The 24,422-nt window shown below is 31.0% G+C and overlaps 9 protein-coding genes and 1 further gene across 9 annotated transcripts, besides 3 other annotated features; 7 read left to right on the forward strand and 3 right to left on the reverse strand.

The window, feature by feature from the left end:
- Nucleotides 1-244: 244 nt before the first annotated feature.
- UBP6 (ubiquitin-specific protease UBP6) lies at nt 245-1,867 on the forward strand (the record flags this gene model as incomplete). The annotated part of the gene is made up of 2 exons (XM_001645352.1): nt 245-266; nt 399-1,867. The coding sequence occupies 2 exons, from the start codon at nt 245-247 to the stop codon at nt 1,865-1,867; spliced, it is 1,491 nt and encodes a 496-aa protein (XP_001645402.1).
- A 718-nt stretch (nt 1,868-2,585) lies between these two features.
- Nucleotides 2,586-3,077, reverse strand: Kpol_534p24 (glutathione peroxidase; the record flags this gene model as incomplete). Its single annotated transcript, XM_001645353.1, has 1 exon — nt 2,586-3,077. One exon carries the CDS (start codon nt 3,075-3,077, stop codon nt 2,586-2,588), a length of 492 nt encoding a protein of 163 aa, XP_001645403.1.
- Nucleotides 3,078-4,938: 1,861 nt separating this feature from the next.
- On the reverse strand, nt 4,939-6,057 carry SEH1 (Seh1p; the record flags this gene model as incomplete). Its single annotated transcript, XM_001645354.1, has 1 exon — nt 4,939-6,057. The coding sequence occupies one exon, from the start codon at nt 6,055-6,057 to the stop codon at nt 4,939-4,941; it is 1,119 nt and encodes a 372-aa protein (XP_001645404.1).
- A 533-nt stretch (nt 6,058-6,590) lies between these two features.
- On the forward strand, nt 6,591-7,949 carry ALG7 (UDP-N-acetylglucosamine--dolichyl-phosphate N-acetylglucosaminephosphotransferase; the record flags this gene model as incomplete). The annotated part of the gene is made up of 1 exon (XM_001645355.1): nt 6,591-7,949. One exon carries the CDS (start codon nt 6,591-6,593, stop codon nt 7,947-7,949), a length of 1,359 nt encoding a protein of 452 aa, XP_001645405.1.
- Nucleotides 7,950-8,426: 477 nt separating this feature from the next.
- On the forward strand, nt 8,427-9,935 carry VVS1 (Vvs1p; the record flags this gene model as incomplete). Its single annotated transcript, XM_001645356.1, has 1 exon — nt 8,427-9,935. The coding sequence occupies one exon, from the start codon at nt 8,427-8,429 to the stop codon at nt 9,933-9,935; it is 1,509 nt and encodes a 502-aa protein (XP_001645406.1).
- A 1,449-nt stretch (nt 9,936-11,384) lies between these two features.
- Nucleotides 11,385-12,692, forward strand: THI2 (Thi2p; the record flags this gene model as incomplete). Its single annotated transcript, XM_001645357.1, has 1 exon — nt 11,385-12,692. One exon carries the CDS (start codon nt 11,385-11,387, stop codon nt 12,690-12,692), a length of 1,308 nt encoding a protein of 435 aa, XP_001645407.1.
- A 490-nt stretch (nt 12,693-13,182) lies between these two features.
- Nucleotides 13,183-13,755: a sequence feature (similar to hypothetical protein; correction of possible frameshift sequencing error~similar to Saccharomyces cerevisiae YBR239C).
- On the forward strand, nt 13,183-14,859 carry Kpol_534p29 (the record flags this gene model as incomplete).
- Nucleotides 13,757-13,768: a sequence feature (similar to hypothetical protein; correction of possible frameshift sequencing error~similar to Saccharomyces cerevisiae YBR239C).
- Nucleotides 13,771-14,859: a sequence feature (similar to hypothetical protein; correction of possible frameshift sequencing error~similar to Saccharomyces cerevisiae YBR239C).
- Nucleotides 14,860-17,568: 2,709 nt separating this feature from the next.
- Kpol_534p30 (uncharacterized protein) lies at nt 17,569-19,659 on the forward strand (the record flags this gene model as incomplete). Its single annotated transcript, XM_001645358.1, has 1 exon — nt 17,569-19,659. The coding sequence occupies one exon, from the start codon at nt 17,569-17,571 to the stop codon at nt 19,657-19,659; it is 2,091 nt and encodes a 696-aa protein (XP_001645408.1).
- Nucleotides 19,660-20,163: 504 nt separating this feature from the next.
- On the reverse strand, nt 20,164-22,782 carry PRP5 (DEAD-box RNA helicase PRP5; the record flags this gene model as incomplete). Its single annotated transcript, XM_001645359.1, has 1 exon — nt 20,164-22,782. The coding sequence occupies one exon, from the start codon at nt 22,780-22,782 to the stop codon at nt 20,164-20,166; it is 2,619 nt and encodes an 872-aa protein (XP_001645409.1).
- A 322-nt stretch (nt 22,783-23,104) lies between these two features.
- On the forward strand, nt 23,105-24,364 carry ABD1 (mRNA (guanine-N7)-methyltransferase; the record flags this gene model as incomplete). The annotated part of the gene is made up of 1 exon (XM_001645360.1): nt 23,105-24,364. The coding sequence occupies one exon, from the start codon at nt 23,105-23,107 to the stop codon at nt 24,362-24,364; it is 1,260 nt and encodes a 419-aa protein (XP_001645410.1).
- Between the last annotated feature and the right edge of the window lie 58 nt (nt 24,365-24,422).

A 24,422-nucleotide genomic window follows, 5' to 3' on the forward strand; every position in this document is an offset into this window, starting at 1 on the left:
ATATTTTAGAATAAACCGATACACGTGATCAATAATTGATCACGTGTATAAATTAAATGGGTTGTACTAAATATGTATCATTATACACGGGTCGTATTTAAAATATTTAAATGTTTGATTCCCTTTATTTTAAAGTATCAATTATATAAACAGAGATATATTTGCCACATTAAAACCTTCTATAAGGTCAAAGATTTAAATATATCAAAAGGTAATTAGACTCAGGAACAAATATTCTATTGAAATGAGTTCTGATAAATTTGAATGTATGTGTAATTTTTGGTTTGGTTTGGAAAGGGTGAATTTTCATTTGGTTTGAAAATTTAGGTACGAAACGAAGTACTTGGCAAAACCTTTTATTTTGAAGCTACATTGATTACTAACAAATTTGATTATAGTTACAATTAAACATGCTGGTAAACTATACCCAATTACCTTGTCTAATGGTTCAACTGTTGAAGAATTGAAGAATGAGGTTCAAGGTTTGACAATGGTTCCAATGGAACGTCAAAAATACATGGTTAAAGGTGGTTTAACTGATAATACTATTTCTAATTTGTCATCTGTTATTAAACCCGGGTCTACTGTTATGTTGCTTGGTACTCCAGATGCTGATATGATCAGTAAACCAAAGGAATCTAATAAATTTATCGAAGATCTTGCCCCAGAACATCAAAGACAAAAATTTAATCAAATGCCAATCGGTCTATTAAATATGGGTAACACTTGTTATATGAACTCTACTTTACAAGCTTTATACAGAGTCGATGGTTTGAGAGATATGGTTTTGAAATATAAGGAACAGGCTAATGTGCAACCAGGTGATGAACTTCATTATAAATTGATTTCAGAATTGAAACGTTGTTTCGAAAACTTGCAAAAGAAGAGCTATGAATCCGTAATGCCAGTTGTATTCTTGAATTTATTAAGAAAATGTTATCCGCAATTTGCTGAAGTAGATAACGCAAATGGTATTTTTAAACAACAAGATGCTGAAGAATTGTTCACACAACTCTTCAGTTCTTTAAACATTGTATTCGGTGAAAAGTTTACAGATGATTTTGAGGTTCAATTCAGAACAACAATCAAAGACAGTAACAATGAAGATGATGTTACAATCAAAGAAAACGAAATTGATTCGAAGTTAAAATGTCATATTTCTGGTACCACCAACTTTATGAAAAATGGGTTAATAGAATCCTTGCATGAAGAAATAGAGAAAAGATCTGAGCATACTGGTGTCAATTCTACTTATCTAGTGGATAAGCAAATCACAAAATTACCAAAATATTTAACAGTACAATATGTTAGATTTTTCTGGAAAAGGTCTACAAATAAAAAATCTAAAATTTTACGTAAAGTCCAATTCCCATTCCAACTTGATGTTGCAGACATGCTAACACCAGAATATGCGCAAGAAAAGATTAAAATTCGTGAAGAATTAAGGAAAATCGAAAAGGAAAAATCTGATGATGAAAGAGAATTGAAAAGGCGTAAGGTTAATGATTCTGATTCCGATGGTACAACAATGACACCAAGAGAAAAGCAAGAAACGGAAGAAGCTCTAGAAGATAGCCGCAGAGAACATTGGTTACAAGAATATAAGAAACATTTCCCAACTGATTTAAGACCTGGTGAAAACCCATCATGTGTCTATGATCTAATTGGTGTTATCACCCATCAAGGTGCAAACTCTGAATCAGGACACTACCAATCTTTCATAAGAGATGAAAAAGACGAAAATAAATGGTACAAATTCAATGACGATAAGGTAAGTGTTGTCGAAAGAGAAAAGATTGAAGCTCTTGCTGGTGGTGGTGAAAGTGATAGTGCTTTAATTTTAATCTATAAGGGATTGGGTTTATAAATTTAATAATATTGTGATATTAAAATAGATTGCCATCGAAGATGAATGATTAACATGTTTGTATTCCTATATGTTTCATTTAATATGTTCGAGATGAAAGCACCATTTTCCTGTTAGTAATAGAGTTTATTGATATATCTATAAATATTTACACTTCTAAAATAGTTTGTATATATATCATGGGTGATTATAAACTTTTATGTCATGACCTTTGTAATTAAAAGCAAAATATAATTTTTATAATTCTGGTTTAAATAGTTTCTAAAATGAATTAATCGTTGTACCTGATGAAATCTTGGATATAACCCATTCAGGCACTTGCTGAGGGCCAGGATCTTTAATGTACCTTTCATCACAAAATTAAAATGACAGTCAAAACTGAAGCAATTGCATCGTAACTTAATGAATATGTTATAACTTTAAACTTCGTTTAATCTATATAGGTTTATGTCCGTGTATGTTGATTGATATGTAATATAAATGGAAACCTTCTTATGCGATTTTAATAATGTATACAAAAGTAGTGAAACTTGTCATTGATATTTGTAAATTAATCTAGAGGAAATAAACAATTAAATATTTTATGCTGAATGTGAAGTAGATGAATTTATAGATAATGATTTATTCGTGAATTGCTACAATTGTTAATACTTTGATTAGATCTACTAACTAATAATGTATCATGCATATTTGTAAATTAGAAAATAAAAAGTTACAATTATTCCTTTAATAATTCTATAATATTTTGTTCAATACTTGTTGGACCAACTAATGATGAGAAACGGTTAGTGACAGTACCATTTCTGTCAACCAAGAATTTTTCAAAATTCCATTTAACACCTTTCAATCCTAGACTACCAACTTTCTCATTTTTTAAATATTCATAGACTGGATCAGTGTTGACACCATTAACATCAATCTTCTTCATGATTGGGAATGAAACACCAAAATTTAATGCACAGAACCTACCAATTTCTTCATCAGTACCAGGTTCTTGATGGCCAAACTGATTACATGGGAATGCTAGAATCACAAATCCCTTTTCGTGATATTCTCTGTACAGATTTTCTAAATCTTTATACTGTGGAGTGAAACCACACTTCGATGCAACGTTGACTATCAATACAACTTTACCCTTTAAATGTTCTTCAAATGAATAAACATTGCCATCACTGTCCAATGGTTTATGATCATAAAATTTTGAGGTCATCACTGCTATTAATAATTTCTTTGGAGTGGATTTTTATGAGGCGACTGATGACAGATTGATCTATATGAAAGTTACAGAAGTGTGAAATCCAGTCCAATAGTTTTGGATCATTCAGTTTATGAATACTCGTCTATTTATATATTACTATTGTTGAGATTGCTTAAATCTAAAAATAAAATAATTGAAATAAAATAAAATTCTAAAAAAAACTGATTCATATTAAATTTACATTAATAATATATTTGTCTTAAATTAATATGCTAATATTGCTATTGGCATACCTTTTGATCTGCAGGCATTTCTGTTAACCAAATTAGTGTGTAACGTTAACTAAATATGGTCAAAGAATATTCCGGATATGACAGATAAATTTAATTATTGGATAACGCTGATTTGTGCAGATGAAAAATCTAAATTTATTACTTTAACAATACCCAAATGTCCATAATTGATTGGAAATTCCTGCAATAACCTCTTCCTACTAAATTTTCGTATTATCTTAACTATTAACAAAACTCAACCTTAATGCAATTTCGGAACGATGCTTACGTAGGACCATCTAACTTTTCTTCTGATAACTGTTAAAAGCTGGTAATTAAACTTATTTTAAGCTTATACTGGTGTAATGAACAGTTCTTAGTTTTAGTAAGTCTACTTCTCCCTCTATGGATAATTAATGTAATAATTAATAGTTGAAAAAAAAAAATTTCATTGCTTATGCTATTAATCGAAATGCCTCTTCTGAAGGCCTACAGATGTTTGTCAGTAGCATGTTAAAAATTACATCAAAAAAAAAAAAAATAGAAAAAGTATTGGACCAACAGTATTGCTTCTGTTAATGCAAGGTAGAAATACTTTCTGGACTTATGAAGTTCTCAGCACACCAATTAATGAGATATAATTCACAGTATTAGGCTGAAATAAAAAAAAAAAAGAAAGCCTATTGCATAATAAATGGTACGTTGATAATTTCGAAATACAACAATTTATTTGTATTTGACAAACCACCGTAGTAGCAGTCCAAGTTTTATGAAAAAGGTATTCTTATACTTAGCCAAAAATGTGTTGTACAACTCGTTATTTGAAAAATGTTAGTGCTTTATGGATACTTCGAATGATTAAGAGTACCTTGTTCATTACAGAGGGTATTTCTCCCCCCCCCCCCCCCTCAATAATTCCAGACAGTCGGAATTTGTAAAAGCAGTAAAATTGATTTTGGTATATTGGGTTAAATAATTTCTTGTCAAAATACTTCTCCTGTATACCTCATACAAAAAGTTTTTGAGTGTATTCCCGGATAAGGAAACAGGAGAAGCCTTTCAGTTAATAAAATACTGTCAAAATTTCTAAAGTTGAAGAAGATTGTTTTTTATTTTTTTAACAAATTGTTGATCTGAAAAATATTTTGACTTGCTATGTGAAAAATATTCATAGCCCTCTCTTTCTTACTTGCATTTTAGATCGTTCCTTCGAATAATTCACTATATCCAGATTTAGCTTCCTCAAGTTTTAATATCTGATAATTCCTCTTTGTGAAAAATATTAAGTAATTAATGAAGTTTGCGTAAGGGGGTTTCTATATTTCTGTTTCGATTTCTATTTTTATTTTTATTCAAATCTTGATGTACCTTGGAGGAGTACTAGGTAGTACAGAAAGCCATACAAAATAGAATAATCTGGCATAGAGTGGGAGGGGGTACTGAACTATAATTAATTAATGCTAAGCATTTCTTTGAAATGTCACCCCAAATGGGGCGTTACGGGAGGAGAGGTCGAATAAAATACATTGGCACAAGATGCAACAAAACAAAACAATAAGAAAAATGGAAATCAGAGACTGATGCAATTTCGTAATATTATTTTATGTCTGTTGTGCAGTTATTACGCTCATACATTTGAATTCATTCGAATACGTAGCTTTCCACAAACGCACTTTACCATCACCCCCTGCACTGCTTAAAATTGTACCAGTTAAATTCCATGAAACTGACCAAACTTCTTGACCACCGTGGTCATCATGTGCACTCAACAACTCAATATTCAATGGCATATGCAATAAACTATTATTAGTACGCTTTAAAGAGTTGTTTGATGATGGTGTATCTTCACGTTGATTACTGGCACCATCGGTTGTATTATCATTACTAATAGATCTCGTAGATATATCACTGCCATTGCTATTTGTAGTGGTTGCAGAATTAGAAACAGTGCCACTTACTCCTGAGTTATTCAAATCTTCAGTAACTTTATAAATTCGAACTTTACCATCTTTACAGCCAGTAGCAATTAGTTGGTAAGCTCTTCCGATCGATGGAGCCCAACAAACACTTCTTATTAGTCCATTATGTCCTTCTAATTTACCTGCGATATAGAACTTACTATCTTGGGTATTCTTTTGGTATATAATTGCTTGATCTAGTACACAAACAGCAATTCTTTCAGTTTGAAATCGTGATGGGCACCATGAAATGCAAAAGTCACTTTGTAAATGACTAGCTGGTGGGACATTTAGAACCTTTGCAGTAGTAGTTAAAGTCCATGATCTTAAATCAGAAGGGTCTAAAGCCTCATAAATTCTTAAAATACCATCATTCCCAATACAAGCTAATTTCAAACCTAAATGAGATGGAGCAAATTTGGCGCTATACAAAGAACCTTTAGAATCATTCAAAGTGCATAACTTAGTCCAACGACGTCCTGAACATTCATCTTGATCTGGATCCTCCTCCCATATTTTAACAGACTTGTCGTATGAGGCAGTGGCAATAATTCTACCATATTCTGGACTAGCCCAATCGACTGAAACAATACTGCTATCATGAGCTCTCCAAGAATCACTTAATATCCATTCATTACTATCTTTATCTAATCGAAACACTTTAACATGTTGATCTGACGAACAAGTAGCAACATATCTACCATAAAAATCATATGAAACATCATGAACCAAATCTTCGTGTCCTGTATCAAAAGGTCTCATTCTTAATAGTAATTTATCGTTCCGTTAACTGTAGTTATTATATCCTGTAGTGTAGTGTATTTGTAAGCTTCTTCTATTAAAGATAATTCAATCTTTATCCAATTCTCTTCCAACAAATACTAAATCTCAAAAACACCTAACTCCAAATTGAACAATTGAATCCAATTATAACCTCTAAGTATCCTATAATCTGCTGAACTAAGTCTTAACTTCCATAAACTCAACTGAAACATAATCTTAAACCTTTAGTTCATCATCAAGTTATAATTTGTACTGTTTAAATATCAAATATTTTTTAGATATCTGATATTCGGTATAATTGAAATATGAAGAAAAGGTTCACTAAAAATAAAATTTGTTCGAATTAATGATTAAGAAATAAGGAGATATGTCTGAGTTACAAGACAGATTTGTAGGTTAACAGTGGTTTTATTTGGTTAAACTGGTTTTATAATTGGTTATTTGTTGTAATTGAGCTTTCTCTGAAGAAAATTGGATAGGAATTGGGTAATTTCTGTGGGGGGATAAAAAAGATGATAAATAAGATTGTGCTTTTAGTTGCTTTGATATTGGTTTACGTATCTAGGAACAGCTCTGCTGTTTGGGCTTCCGTTGGATTTGGTTTGATTGGATATGTATTTTCAGATTGGTTAATTCCTAGAGTTGGTGATTCTTTTATTAAGATTGGTCTTTTTGGTAAGGATTTGAGTAAACCAGGCAAACCTATAATACCGGAAACGATTGGTGCAGTTACAGCAACTGTTTATATATTTACAATGTTGTTTTGTATTCCTTTTATTTTCTATAAGGATATGGTTGTTACAACTTCTGGTGGAGGACACCGTGATATTTCTATCACTGAAAATGGTACCTCTAATGGATCTTTCTTCCCTCATAATAAGTTATCAGAATTCTTAAGTGCAGTACTTTGTTTACAGACCACTACTATGATAGGTATCGCTGATGATTTATTTGATTTAAGATGGAGACATAAGGTTTTTTTACCAGCAATTGCTGCAATTCCATTGTTGATTGTTTACTATGTTGATTTCGGTGTAACTTATGTTTTAGTGCCAAATTTCTTACAAAAATGGGTGAACGGTAGAACCACCGTTAATTTAGGATCCTTATATTACGTCTACATGGCAGCAATGAGTATTTTCTGTCCACATTCAATTAATATCCTTGCGGGTGTGAACGGGTTAGAAGTTGGTGAAAGTATTGTACTTGGTATATTAGCGGTCTTTAATGATGCCCTATATCTATTATTTGGTCCAGAAGTATCCCATGAATCCCATAAGCTATCAATAATTATCATTGCCCCATTTATCGGTGTTTCTTACGCTCTTTGGAAATGGAACCGTTGGCCAGCAAAAGTTTTCGTTGGTGATACTTATTGTTATTTTGCTGGTATGGTTTTTGCTGTCGTTGGTATATTGGGCCATTTCTCAAAGACTATGCTATTAATCTTTGTCCCACAAATTATCAACTTCTTATATTCATGTCCACAATTATTCCATATAGTATTTTGTCCAAGACATAGATTACCACGTTTCAATGAAAAGGATGGATTATTATACCCATCAACTGCAGATTTAGTTGAAAACCCACCAAAGAAATTCTTCATCCCAATACTAAAGCTATTAGGATCATTGAACTTGATTAGATTGGAATACGTCGATAATGGAAAGAAAGACACAATCAAAAGTTGTACTAATATGACATTAATAAATTTAACCTTAGTTTGGTTCGGTCCTATGAGAGAAGATAAATTATGCAATAAAATATTGATGATTAATTTCATAATAGGAATCATAGCAATATTAACAAGACATTTGATAGGAACATTATTATTTGGTACTGATAACCTGCGTCCAATTACAGCTTTTTAAGCAACCATCAACATTTTAATATTTTTCATCATTAATATAAATTAATCTCTAATTCTGACGTTCGATTTAAACTAATTAATTAAAACAAAACAAAACAATATAAAATAAAATAAGATAAAGTAAAATAAAATAGATAGACGACTAAATTGCATACAACTCTTAAATAGATCGTTGATAATTGTAATAAAACAAAGCAAAATAAAATAAATCTTGAACTAATGACTACTATACGTGGCTAATTACGTCATGGCCCTTATATATATCAACATTACATTATAACCCTTTACGTATAACAGATTGACATATAAAAACGATATAACAGCCAACTGGCTTAAACTTAATTGAAACTATTGAATCAAAAGTAATTGCAGTTGGTTGACTAGAGAAGGCTAGGATTATTGGAACTGGTATCTATTTTATTGATTTCAAGTTTTATTTTCGTTATTTGTTCAAGTTAAAGCTTTGTTAGTTTAAATAATGAGTCGTATTAATAAAAAGAATAGGGCTGCTACTAGTGGTAGTGGAAGTGGTAACGAATATCCAGATCTCTTGACTAAACCTTTGGTTATCACTATTGCTGTTATATGTTTGGGATGTTTACAGTTTGGGTATCATATTGCTGAATTAAATGCTCCACAGCAGGTTATGTCCTGCTCTGAATTTTCGAATAAAATTAACAATGAAGGTATCCCCTTTTCAGATACTTGGTTAGGAAGACATAATTTTACACAATGTATTCCCTTAGATAACTCACAAATCGGTACAGTTACTTCAATGTTCACAATCGGTGGATTATTTGGCTCTTATTTTGCTAGTTCTATTTCGAAAAGTTATGGTAGAAAGAAGACTGCATTTATTGCAAATATTATCAATGCCATAGGTTCTTATATTTTATTTGCAAGCAATAGTTATACTTCATTGATCATTGGTAGATTAATTGTTGGTTTGGGTAGTGGTATTTTCATCGTGAATGCACCTTTGTTCATTAGTGAAGTGACACCACTATCATTAAAAGGGTTGATGGGATCTATGAATCAAGTTTCAATCAATCTAGGGATTATCTTGACACAATTCTGTGCTTTATTCTTTGCAAATGCATATCAATGGAGATGGATTTTATTTGTTGCATTCATCGTTAGTATCTGCAATATGGTTTTGTTGGTTTATATTCGTGAATCACCAAAATGGTTGGTGCAGAATCATGATTTAACTAATGCAGAATTATCGTTATTTTCTTTACGTTTAAGATCAGATATAGTCAAAGATGAATTAAGTGAAATTCAAAAAGATTTGAATAATGAACAGTTAATTGATGGTTACGACACATTAGAGGCTAATTCTTCAAATATGACAAATTCTTCTCCATCTCTATGGGAATATGTAACAAGTTCGACTTTTAAAAAACCAAGAAATGCCATTACAATGATATTAATGGGTCAACAGTTCTGTGGTATTAATTCGATAATATTTTATGGTGTTAAAGTTATTAGTAATTTGACACCAAACTGGGCATTGCAAATTAATTTTGCTATATCAATATTAAATGTTATAATGACGGTAGTCTCATCATTCGTAATTGACAAAAAGGGACGTAAACCATTATTGTTGATATCTACGTCGATATTATCTATATCTGCATTCTTGATAAGTGTCAGTATTACACAAGATATAGTATCATTGCTAGTTATATCGTTATTTGTCTACATTGCGGCATTTGCATTTGGTTTAGGACCAATTCCATTTTTAATTATAAGTGAATTATCAAGTCCTAATGATTCAGTAATTGCACAAAGTTATGGTACTATTTGTAATTGGTTAGCCACTTTTGTAGTAGCATACTGTTTCCCTGTTTTACATGATTTATTAGGAGGTTATGTGTATACAATATTTGGTGTATTTGGTACAGTTTTCACATTTTATATTCTTAAAAGAGTTCCAGAAACGAGAGGTAAATCGAGCTACACACAAGTTTGGTCGGATTATTAAAATCGATATTACAGTAATGTTAAAAAATTACAATAAATTTGATGTAATGAGAAACTTTTTTTTGTACTGAAAAAAGGAAATAAAAATATGAACTAGTTGAATATTTAATAAATGAATTTAACTTGTTTTAACATAAATTCCAAAAAAAAGCAGAAAAGAATAAAGAAATAAAAAAAATAACTACAATTACAATTACAATTACAATTACAATTACAATTACAATACAAAGGGCAATGAGATTGGATCCATTTAATCACACAATCAATTGAGAAGGAGTTAAAAATAGCTACACAGATTTCAGAAGAGATAGCAGTATATGTCTAAAACATGAATATTGAACCCTTTAGGTTATAATATTGTCATTTCCGATGAAGGTACAAAATTCATAATCCAATTATGAGAAGAGTGGCTAACTAATTTAGAATGAAGTGAATAAAAGGCTTCCGAGCATTAATATTAACATCAATAATACATCAGAAACATTTATTTATTAAACTAAAATGCAATTTGACAAATCAATAAAGCAATTAATGAAGGAACTACTATTCTTTCAAAAACGTTTGTTGTTCTTTTGAAATTGAAATCAATATCACCACTTGGCTTTTTATCTTCACTTACGTCAGTTTTCCTTTTATATCAACTTTTTCAACTCGTTTTGTTTCGTTACTTAGTGAGAACGAGTCCTTTTTCAAATTCGAAACCGTACGCTGCTAGCTCAGAAGATTGGATTGACTGTTACTATGCCAATGGCGTTTGAGCTAAACTATTTTGTTCTGGTGCTACAATAGTAGCGATGGAATTCAATATTACTGCTTTATTTGCATATTTCATTAAATCTTGTATATGATTATTTTGAAAGGATGGTTAATTGCATGAATCTTGACATTTTTTGTGTTGAAACTGAAGTTTAGGCCATAAATATGATATTTGGTTATGTTATCAGGGTTGAACAATTCGAGTACTAGCATTGATAATAATGGTTTACAAAATACATAAATTGTAATTTGAGGTTTGTCATACAATCAATCAATTGATAGCAGTTGATCAAAATTATTTTGTGTGGCTGTTTATGTGGTGTCTGTGAATGTTTTCTAAAAGAAGGAATGGGAACTATTAAATATTTAGGTATACAAGGTTTTTAACAGTAGTGGATTAAAGATATATTCATTGATTGTAATATTTGAGATGATTTGGTTAGCGAATTAATTATTCAAAATTTTGACTCGAATAATTGATTAATACCGAGTTTGGTATTATTCAAACCGTGTTTAATCAGTTAATCAAGATTAATTGCTACTTTTATTACACTAGCGTATATATTCATATATAAATGGAACTATGTTTTATATTATAATTCCACTCGAAATCTTGAATATGTTGATAACTTGACATTTATTTTACTACACCATCTTATATAAAAGGGAATATAGTAGAGGTAATTAAAGAAATATGGCAGGTGTAGATAATCGTTATTCAAGAAACTTTACTGGTTGTTGGGCATGTCGATTTAAAAAACGTAAATGTGACGAATTGAAACCTTCGTGTTCTTTATGTGTCAGACATGGCGATTGTTGCTCATATGATATTAGATTGATTTGGTCAGATGATAATATATACAAGATCAATTGTAAGCAAGAATTTATTAATAGATCAAAAGACATTAGATCAAAAGATCGTAATTATATGTCTCATGGTAAGATATCGAAATTGGAATTTAAAAAAATGACAAATTTCAGAAATTATGAGTATAACTCTTGTTATCCATCTCCTACTAGTGATGATGTCAACGAACTGAATACCTCTACAATAACGGATAGTACGACAGGACACGATAACGATGAAAGTGATATCGATGAATCATTTACAATTAGCGTACGAAGATTGAAAGTTTATGATAACACAATCAACTCAGTTTATGGTAAAGGTCCAAATAAAGTTTTTGATCAGAAGAGAATAAATAAAAAACTGAATACATTATTAGATGATTTAGAGCATGATATCAGTTTGAATAAAAAATTTGTTAAAAAGGGACCATTTGTATCATTTCATAAAAGTGATAATAGTAGCGATAGCACTTTAATTATTAAGAATGAAATACCTAATAGTTTAATTGATGAAAAATTGATCGAATTTCAAAATATTGATACATTTGTTGAAAATGAGTTATTTGAATTGATTTGGTTGAATTGTAAGACGAATATGATTTTATGTCGTTTGGATTATTCAAATTGGTTTTCTGACTTCCTCAAATTAAAATTAAAAGAGAATCAAAAATTATATGCTTTATTAAAAAATTGGATTGGAAACAAAAATAAGAAGAATATAAATTTGACAAAGGAAGAAATTGAATCAATTCAATTTGATGACTTTGAATGCAATAGCATAGCATTCACAATTATGGTGATTCTATATAACAATGATGATGACGTTAATGTTATTGAAATTTTCGGCGATATTTTACAATATTGGTTATCCAAAATTCCAGTATTATCGCCATCAATGTTCCCATTGATGAATTTTATCATACACAATATTGAGAATCAAAAAATTTTAAATTACTGTTATCATTTACTAGATAAAACCTCGACAACTTGTCAACTTAATGGTCTCCCCTTGTGTACACTACAAGATATAATGGATCAATTAAACAAAATTATTACAAAAAAGTTAACAGAAACATGGTTAGACAATGCATTTCAACAAGTTATTTCACCATATGAAATTAATCATTCATTCCCGCAAGTGAATTACTCTTAAAGGCATTATCATATTTTCAATTGTTTCATCTGATATTCCAATTAATAAAAATAAAGAACAAAATACCTCAATATCTCATATAATCTTAATAATTAATTAATATAAATGCATCTGATTCTTATATAATATTTAAATTAATATAATTCATTCATTCATTCATTCGTTCGTTCGTTCGTTCCATAATTCAAGTCTTTAACTTGGATCAAAATTATTACTCAAATGGGTATTACTATTCGAAGTTTCAATATATTAATGGTATTAAATATTAGTACGGCGCTACCTAAATGTGGATATTAGTATATCGAATTTACTGAAAAAAGTTGTATCCATCTTAGTCAAATTGAAATTTATAAAGAATGCAGCAATGATGTAATGGAACTGTATAAACTATTATCAATTTAATATTCAGTTATAACTGGTCTAAGAGGAGTTTAAGTGATATATTTATGTATATGTGTGTGTGTTGGTGTGCTAAGATTTGTGTTGTCCTATGATGTTGATTAACACAGCTGTCGATGCTTCCGCCGTAGAAGAAAGAGCTGATAATAACAACAATATTATTGATAATGATACCAACGGTGACAATGACACTAATACTAATACTAATACTAATGGTGATTTGAAGAAAGGTAGATCTGTAATAAAGAAGAGGAAGAGAAATAAGATTAATATTGCATGTAGTAATTGTTGTAGGTCTCATCTGGCGTGTGATGAGAAAAGGCCATGTACACGTTGTTCTTCAAAAGGCCTGGAGATGAGTTGTATTGATGCGCCAAGGAAAAGAAAGAAATATTTAGAAAATGTACCTGATGAAGAACTCAACGTGATTATGAGAAGTAATTATCTTTCTCAATTTGGTGGGGCGTCCATGAATTCTATTGGAAATATGCATTATCAAAATAATACTTATAAAATTTCAAACAACGTCGTCACCGATACGTCTAATCATTTAATGAATAAAATACCTATCAGTTCACTTCCAATGAGCGGATGTTCCATATCTCAAAATAATAGCATAACCGATAATAATAGCAATAATAGCAACACTAGTAGTTTTACTGATTAAAAGTGGTGCTAACACAATGGTGCATCGAGTAATACGGGGGGATCTAGTATTCAATTAAGCCAAAATGTATACCCACCTATAAAACTTGTTAATTTGCCCATAATACCCTACCCTTCTTCTAGTCAAAGTTGTTACTATAGATTATTAGGTCCAAACACCATGCAGATATTATCTTCTAAAGTAAGTTTATTTTCAAGACATTATCCGTTAGTACCTGTTGAATCTGAAGCAAATTTAAATTTTAAAAGAAGTCTAGCTAGCAGTAGTGGGGATAGACTTTATATGATGAGTTCGTCTGATAATCATCAGTTTTGGGACTCTAAAATGAATCAATATTACTTAAATAATGAGAACTCTACATTTCCTGAAATTATTTCACAGTTAGGTAAGAATGCTAATATTGGGAAGATAAATAACGATGATAATGAAGTACACTTGGTATCACTAGCCATGAGTTGTGATTCTCCAGAAGAATCTGTAACATACAGCAATCCACAATGGGAACATTCATTAAGATATTCTAAACCCATTGAAATATATTCGTTAATCAATATGCCATTTTCGCATACACCTGGATTTCATCATTTGTTTAATTATTTAAGGAATCGTTTTAATAAAGAGAAACTGATTATGATATCGAAGACCTTAGCTGAATTTCGACCTAATTTCCTAGCATGTGCAATTACGTTAACAGAAGAAGATATGATCTTTATGGAGCAATGTTACCAAAGGACGTTATTAGAATACGATAAATTTATAAGACAGATAGGTACTCCTACATGTATATGGAGAAGAAATGGACAAATTTCTATGGTTAATCAAGAATTTGAAATATTAACAGGATGGACTAAGACAGAATTATTAAATAAAATGACATTTATCGTCGAGATCATGGATGATAATAGTGTATTAGAATATTTTAAAACGTTTTCAACGATTGCCTTTCAAGACTTTGAAGGTTCAGGGAGAATGAAGAAATGTACGCTTTTATCACCATTAAAGGATAACACTATTACGTGCACATGTATATGGACATTGAAGAGGGATCTTTCAGGTTTGCCGTTAATGATTATAGCGAATTTTATGCCATTATTGAATTAAAGAATTGGTTTATTGAAGGAATTGAAGGATACACAATTATAGATAGATAGACATATAATAATAATAATAATAATAATAATAATAATAATAATAATAATAATAATAATAATAATAATAATAATAATAATATGATAATAATATGATAATTTTTTAGGTAATCAACGCTTAAGTTCTTGTAGTTTTATTTACATTTTATTTACATTTTATTTACATTTTATTTCCACCATTTCTCGATGTAGAAACTACAAAAACAAGATTGATGGTTGGCGGCTATCGAGCATTTCTCATTACTCCGATTATTTTGCAAACAAGACATTTGGTCGGAATGGGGTGGCAGGAGGTGTTTAGATCAGATAATTGAAAAACTATAAATAGGAAAGGTCTGAACAAGTTCGATATTTCTCAATTTAAGTCACTTTTCCTATTCATAAAGTTGATCGTTCGTATGTGAGCTGATGTGATGTGATGATGTTAAGATGACATATGGTTTCTGTTTTTGTGTCACTTTTAATCACAATCGTACTTCCATGTGACAGATGATGATGTCTAGTGTGATGTAATGGTGTTCCACTTGGGTGGGTGGGTGTCTGTTTTTTTCAGTTTTGTTCTAAAAAGATCTCCAAGTCTTTGATATCTAAGTGGATTCGGCACGTGACTTGTCTTGATTTCTTTTTTTTGCTGGGATATCACGTTTTTCAAAATTCTGTTTTTGATTGGATATCGTTTGCTACGTAGTTATTGAAACTACATCTTAGCACTCAAAAAGAAACGAGATTATAAATGGCTTCTTTTTCTGTTCTGTTCTCTTAGTTATCGTTTTCCTCCCCTTTTTGTTACGTTTTCTCCATTCAATACGGATTGTGTGTGCTTACTGTTGTTGTACTTATTGATTGTTGGATACGAAAGAGAAAAGGTTTCTTTTGATCGTTCCCAACAGGAATAATCGAATAGTATTTCATAATTTTAACGAAAGGATGAGAAAGACCGCAGAATTTTGTTAGCAGGGATTTCTGGTTTTCTCTGGGATTCTACTTTTTGTATGTGTGTTTGGGTTTTACCTTTCCTTTTTATTGGGACACCCAAAACCTCTCTCTTCTCGAAAGTTCTATCAAATACGAATACGAATTTGATGTGTTCTTCGGAGTTCATTACTAAAATTCTGAAACCAACAAAAGCGAGAGCAGTACAGCCATTTACTTTTGATACTGCCATATATCTGGAATTTTTATTGCTCTTTTGCACCTTTGCTCTTTTGTTGTCAGTTAGGATGGATTTGGGACTACTTTTACCTAGTAAGAGCAATCATTGACTTCAAAATTGACGGTAGTCAAAAACCTTTCATCTTCATCTTCATCATTGCCATTACTACTGTTGCTACTTCGCCTTTTTTTGCTTTACCTTTTTCCAATTTCAATGGCTTTCTCATTTCTAACTTGATATGTCCGCGCACTGTGAAGAAAAGGATAACAAGAACAAGAAAAAAAAAACGGAAATAAAACTTAATGCAACCATTGTTAACGAAATATTTTAATAATGGATAGTCTACATTATATTCTGAGACTCAATGAGATGAGATGAGATGAGATGAGATGAGTATGAGTATGGGTAAGAGAAACCTTCATAGAGAGTATCTTTTTTTAGTTTCAAACTCGATTCGATCCTAGCTGTCTTTCGGGAAAACATTCACATGAAATTCAAAATATTTCTGTGTGTACGGTTTTCTTATCTGATTTAAGCTCGTCCTGTTAATAATTACTGCAGGCCAATGGAAAAACTTTTAATTTGATGCTTTGTTTCGTTTGTATTAATGTGATCGGGTCTTTTAAGATACTCCCTCATTATGTCAAAAAGAAAGAAAAATTTTATTAGAGTAGAAAAAAAAAATAGAAGCTAAATTTGACTGCTTAACATTGGTTTTGCTTTTACTTTTTACTTTACTTTTGATTTTTCTCTCTCTCTCTCCATCTTCTTACTATAGTTTGAGTTCCAATTTTAACCTTTGGTTTGGGTTATTCCCATTTTTTTTTCTCTCCAATATATTCAGCAATAGTAGGAACCTATTTCATTTAGAACTCGTAAAACTTGGATTAAATTGTATTATATTCTGCGTACTTTATTTTGCAACTATACTCTTTGTTGTATAGAGACAAATACTCAACATTCATCGTATTTTACTTCTGTTGAAAATACATCCCATCTAATCGAAACTATTATTTTTTCCTTTCGAACATTTAATTACACCACAGAAGGATTTATTATTATTATATATATTCAAAGTGGTTTTGTTATTAATAGTCCTATCCTAACTATATAGTAACCTATATTAAACCAAAGTGAAAAAAAAAGAAAAATCTCCAAAGTGTTTCGAAAAGTTAAGAAAGAAATTATAGAATACTGTTTATTTTATAGGTTAACAACAAATTAAAATAGGAAAAGCTATAGCAATACTCTTTCTATCGCTTTGAAATCATAAGTTTAAACAACTTTTATCAAGAAGTGTATATTACTAATATTCGATTTATCACCTCCCATACTGATATATAAATATTATTAAAAACAATATCTCGATAACTTACAACAGCAAGATTAGATTAAAGGAAGATTTGACATTTTTGGCTACCTAGAAATAATATTTATAGTGAGAAACCTGTTAATCCATCTCCGTTCACATTGTTGATAAAAAATTTTTTGTTTTAAATTTATTGCAAGATGTTTAGATTTGCTCAACAATCACAAGTTATTAAGAGTAGGATCTCTAACCAATTTGTTTCTGCATCCACTAGAAATTCTTTCAACCACTCTATTAGATTCAACAGTGCAGTTTCCCTAGAGAGACAAGATTCTTCTACTGGATCCAATGCTAATATCATTTCAGGTTCAAGTAAGGCATCAGTTGCTGCCGATAGAGTACGTCATATGAGAAATCAATTAAATGCTTCAAACCCAACTTCCTCAAATCTGAAAGAAAAATACAATAAGAAGAATTCAAATATTAACTCCTCCCAAATAAATATTGATTCACCATGGTACAATCAAGTTTGTGCATTCGACGACTGTGTTTCTTCAACTCTAAACATGTCCCAAACACCTAGAAGAAAGAACATGGGCCAATCAACTTCTCATCCTGATGCTAATGCAAACCCATTGTTCTGGGATTCTATCGCAAAGTCAATGAAATTATACCATGATTTAGTCGAAAATAGTGTTCCTGAATTAAATCCAACACGTACTTCTAAATTAGTTCATTTATTACACAATGGGTTAAGAGCCAATAGAAATCAACTAACTAGAATGAACAAGAAACCAGATTATGATTCACAATCATTCCATAAGGAAATGACCAACTATTTGTGTCAATCATTAAGAGAAATTTCTCAAGATGTATTGGGTGGCAAAGTTTCTTTAAATGAATATGGTGCAATGCACTTAATTACAGCTTTCAAAGAATTGCTATTGTTTGAAGAAGCTGTAAATATTTGGAAAGCTGCCATCAGTGCTGAATCTACAACTTATACTTCAACTATCTTCTTAAACCCAAGAGTTGTTGGTGTTATTTTACCAATGTTGTATGACAACGGAGTTCCATTTGAAGAAATTAAGGCATTATATGAAAAGTCAGCTTCAATGATCGATTTCTTCCATCCAAACTTATCAGTTGGTATGATCAGAGCTTCTTTGGCCGCTGGTGAAAACGAGATGGCATTGATCTTATTCCAAAGATTATGTGAGGAAGCTACTGAAAACAGATATGGTTATTTAATTGAGACTCATTTATCCTTTATCGGTGAATGTAGGGATTTAAATGTCGCCCAAAGCTTTTTCGATAAAGCTTTGAATAACGAAATGCCATATAAAATCGATTTACAAGTATCCTACGTTAAATCATTCTTAAGAAACATTTGGAGCGAAACAGGTGATTTCCAAAAGGTTTACAATATTTGGTATAAATCGTCAGCTCATTATGGTAGAAATGTTAATCACGGTATTTCTTCATCATTAAATGACACATTCTTTGATATATTCTTTGAAAAATATGCTGACAACAAAATGGAAGGTTTCCAAGTTTTGCAAAACATCATTCAGACTTACAATAGTATTAAACCAATTGACGAACCATTCTTCAATATTATCTTAACTAAATGTACAGTCTGGAGAGACAGAGCCATTATTAATTACATTGATAGTGCATATGATTTATATCACATTCCAAAAACTATTGTTGCATACAGAATCTTATTGAAGATTATGGGTTCCATTGATGATGTCACTAATGAGGAGATTTTATCTAGATGGACCACATTAATCCTGAAATCTGATGACATTGGTCAGCGTTTCATTGCGAATGCTGATTGGGCTGCCTTAAGAGATGCTACTATTACTTGGACTCAACACCAACTAGATAAAAATACACGCTCTAGGGCTTCTACTCCTGTTAGTTTGGCATCATCTTCTACTGATTTATTCGGTATGAATCATGAATTGGATCTTTCCCATCCAGCATTACAAGCAGCTAACGCATCTGGTGCATTCGATGAAATTGCACATGATGAGCAAAACACTGGTGAACACGCCGGCTCTGCTAACGAAAATTCTGATTTAGAAAGAAGAGTGGAATTATATTTAAAGATTGTCAAACGTTACTCTATTTACTGTCGTGATTCAAGACAATTATCCAGATTAACATCTGGTACTGCTATAAAGTACTCTGTTCTAGAAAAACATTTGAAGAGTTTTGGTAATTTAGATGCCAGTGATATTAATATTCCAGAATTGCATAACTTGATTAACAATTCTGCATGATCCAAAACATAAGTCATATTGTAACAAATTTAATAAATTTTTAAAAAAAGGGAAAATCTACAAAGGAAAAACTAATACCAAACAAAAAAAAATATAAATCATTTTAGATAAATAATAAAATATGGGAATTTTATTATTATACATGGATAATCTACCAAACCTCAGTTATTAATTCAATAACTGCCCTCAATTGATAGACATTAGGCGAGACCATATCACATTTCAATATTCGATTCTTTTATCTCATTATTCCTTATTCATTTAATATTACTTTAAAAATATACTTTTAAAAAAATCCTATGTAATTTAATTGATTACATTCATTGTTTTACTTAATTATTAATTACATTCATCAATTATTTTAAGCTAATTAACCTTGCTAACTTTTTCTACGCGTTGAAAAGACTAATTATATAAGTTAATATGTTTATAATTAAAACAAATATACATTAACATTAAATCCACTATCTCTAAATCATTAAGATATATGAAACCAAGTAAATATCAATATTTAGTGCTCTTTATGGATTGGTATTCAACTTTTTTGATACCTTCTCTAACCTTTTGTTCTAATAATTCGATACTTAATAATACATCTTTCTCTTCCTTCCCTTCAATTTGTAAGTATAATTTTGGCTGATCTTTATTTGAAGTAGGACCTTTGCCTTCAGGATAATATTTACCCTTGTTTGTAATACTACAACCTGTTTCATGTTTAATAAACATTAAGGTGGTGTTTTTAGTTGCTTCCCATCTAACAAGTTGAGGAAGATCATTTACATTTACTATGGCAGTAAATGAAATAGTGCTATCAATATTTTTATCACGGTCTATCGTGAATTCCAATTTTGGTATTGTAACAGAATCTACTTCTGAACTGGATGATGCATTATCTGTTGTCTTATAGCTTGTACTTGGTGTACTTTCATCATTTTCTATTTTATCTAGCTTATGTTTCTCTTCTTGCTGTTTTTCTTCCCTTTTGGTATCTAAATTATCTAAACCTTTACCACCAAAACCTTTAGAAAGCTTATATTTCCCTTCCTTCATACCAGACTCAAATCTTTCACTCATCTGTTTCATATCTTCCACCATTTGTGGATCAATTGATGATAATTCTCTTTCCCTAAGTGCTCTCTTCAAAATATATGCAGCCGCTAATTCATCTGGCAAAAGCAATGTAATGGCATCACCTTTATGTGTACCACGAGCTGTTCTCCCTGTGGTATGAACATACTGAGCAAAAGTCTTTGCAGCATTATAGATTATAACTAATGAAACTTCTGGTACATTTAATCCACGAGATAGTACTTCAGTACACAATAAGATGCTATTAGTAGTGGTTTTGAATTTCTCTAGGTTCATTACTCTTTCCTGGTATGGTTTCCCAGCATGTATTGTATATGGGAAATATCCAAAATTCTCTAACTTAGAATATAATAAATCACAAAATTGTTGGCTTGATACGAATATAATTATCTTTTTATCAGACACTTCTTCGTCAATTTCCCTTTCTTCAGAATTTGATGTTATATTTTTGTTTACTTTGTAAAATCCATCCAAAATGTTGACCAATCTGTTAAACTTATCATTCTCATTATCTTCAATATAAAAGGATTGATTGACGTTTTCGTTAACCAAATTATTTGAGTTGATCGTTACTGTCAAAGGATCAGTAAGAATTCTTGCAGCAAAACTTCGAAGCTTGTTAGGAAAAGTGGCGCTAAAAAGTACACATTGCTTATCAGGTCTTACAGTTTTCATAATCTGTGTTATTTGTGGTTCAAATCCCATATCAAATAGTCTATCAGCTTCATCCATAACAACAAAAGTAATTCTTTTAGTACTTATAAGCTTACCAGAATTCAAAGTTAAAATATCTATCAAACGGCCAGGAGTTGCTACAACTATCTCTACACCTCTTTTTAAGTCATTAATTTGTTTTTTCATTTCAGAGCCACCTGTACAACAAATTGTTCTTATTGATCGATCTTGTTTGGTAAATTTTTCTACTTCTTCATTAATTTGCAATGCTAATTCACGAGTAGGAGCCAAAATCAATCCCAATGGACCTGTTTCATTTTTTGATAAAGTTCTTTGGGCTTTTATTTGTCGCAGCATAGGCAGAATATAAGAAATAGTCTTCCCTGAACCTGTTTTTGAAATACCAATGAGATCACGTCCAGACATTATAGCGGGTATTGCTTGAGATTGAATAGCAGTGGGTTCATCATATTTGAGTTCTTTTGTTATCAAGTTCATAATATCAGTGGGCAAACCTAATTGTGACCATCTAGTAATTAACTTAGGGCAATGTTTTCCTTTAACTTTTATCCCTCCCAAACTCAATCTCATTTCTTCTACCTCATCATCTGTCATCAACTTAACTTCATCAGGCTCTGAATAAAATGATTTTGGGAATGGCTCTAAGTCCTTGATTGTAAATTTAATCTCTTTGACTTTCTTTTTAGCTTTGGCTTTAGATATTCTTTTGTATCTTGAGGATTCTTCATCAGATTCAGAGTTACTAAATTCGTCATCCTCTTCAATAGAATTATCATCCCCATCCTCATCAAGTATATTTTCCCCAATTTTATGATTTAAAGGTTGTCCTCCGTTAACAAGGCTCTTCATATACGCTTCCAAAGGATCATCTTCGTTATTATTTTTAGAACCACTCATATCTGACTTTTCAACTACTATTTCAGATTTATCAAAAGAATCTTTACTTTCACCCGTAGTCTCATCATCACTATCATCAAAGGTTATCTGTCTTTTCTGAGATCCTCTGTTCTGCTTCTTATTCTTCTTCTTCGAGTGGGAAGATGTCTCCTTTGTATTCTCTTGTTCTTTTATCAACTGTTCTTCCTCCCGTTCACGTTTCTTCCTCTTCCATTCTTGCAATTTATGTTGTCTTTCTAAAAGTTTTGATCTGCTAGTACTGTCATTTTCATTGTTAGTAATCTTCGAATTTTTAACCTCTAATGGCACAGTCTCTTTCTTTAATTCATTTTGACTATCCATTAAAGCTTTCTTAGCTCTCCATTTAGCTAATTTCTCCCTTCTTTCTCGTGAAATTCTCTCCTTTTCAGGATCTATTGAACTTACATTATCAGCACTCATCGTGTCCTTAATATATATCCAATACTGTTATCAGGCCATCCCTATAGATTCAAACTATCTCGATTCAAAACTTTCCTTCTACTTCTTTAAATGCTATCGAATTGAACTTTCTTTTTCATTCTCATCACTTTTTCAAAATGACGTATTTTTCAATATTTAAATATCTAATGAATTTCGAAACCTAACTTAAACTTGAATGTTGGAATTAACTTATTTAATTGATTAAAGGAAAGGTATACGAATGTCAAGAGTACAATTGGGATCTTTAGACTAGTTGATTTGAATTCTTAGGTTTGAAAAAGTATAATCAGTTTTATCCAGAATGTCGTTAAGGCCAGAGAAGCCAATTTGGATGTCTGATCAGGAGTATGAAAGACAATATGGTTCTGCTCAATCAGAAAATAAGCAAGGTCGTAATGTTGAAGTTAAAGTGAATTCGACTGTACCAGAGGTTTCGACAGATATTTCTCCAGAAGTTGTTTCCATGGAATCTACTAGTACTCCAGGTTCAAGATTTCAAAGACGTAAGCGTGAAAGGTACGATGAAGAAGAACAGAAGAAGAAGATGCAAATTCAAAGATTAAGAGATGAACAATTAAAAAAACATGATATTCAAATGACTGAAGAGAGGGTTGTTAATGTGGATCAAATTGTTAGACAACATTATAATGAAAGAACCTACATTGCTAGTAAAAGTAAGAGAGCTTTATCACCAATTATTAAATTGCGTAATTTTAATAACGCAATTAAATACATGTTAATTGATAAATTCACACATCCAGGTAATATCGTATTAGAACTAGGTTGTGGGAAAGGTGGTGATTTGAGGAAATACGGTTCTGCCGGTGTTTCTCAATTTATTGGTATTGATATATCGAATGCTTCGATTCAAGAAGCTCATAAAAGATATCAATCAATGAAAAACTTAGATTATCAAGTTATTTTGATAACTGGTGATTGTTTTGGTGAGTCTCTAGGCAAAGTCGTTGAACCTTTCCCACAATGTAGATTCCCTTGCGATGTTGTTTCGGCTCAATTTTGTTTGCATTATGCATTTGAAACTGAAGAAAAAGCTAGAAGAACAATGATTAATATATCCAAATCATTAAGAATTGGTGGATATTTCTTTGGTACTATACCAGATTCAGAATTTATTCGTTACAAATTAAATAAAATCAGTGAAGATGTAGAAAAGCCATCATGGGGAAATGCGATATATAAGGTAACCTTTAAAAATAACGAATATTTTAAGAATGATAAAGAGTTCCCATCTCCATACGGTCAAATTTACACATATTGGTTAGAAGATGCTATTGATAATGTCCCAGAATATGTAGTTCCATTTGAAACACTTCGAAGCCTTGCTGATGAATATGGTATGGAATTAGAATTACAAATGCCATTTAATAAGTTCTTTGTCGAAGAAATTCCAAAATGGATGACAAAATTCTCACCAAGAATGAGAGAAGGTTTGAAAAGAACTGATGGGAAATTTGGTGTTGAGGGAGATGAGAAAGAAGCTGCTGCATATTTCTACACAGTCTTTGCCTTCCGTAAAGTTGGAGATTGTCCAGAATCATAAATATTGAATACTACATTTTTTAAGAATATTTTAAGTTTAGAGATTTATTTAGTAGTAA

Source organism: Vanderwaltozyma polyspora, genomic scaffold (assembly GCF_000150035.1).
Source record: "Vanderwaltozyma polyspora DSM 70294 KpolScaffold534 genomic scaffold, whole genome shotgun sequence".
Lineage (NCBI taxonomy): Eukaryota > Fungi > Ascomycota > Saccharomycetes > Saccharomycetales > Saccharomycetaceae > Vanderwaltozyma > Vanderwaltozyma polyspora.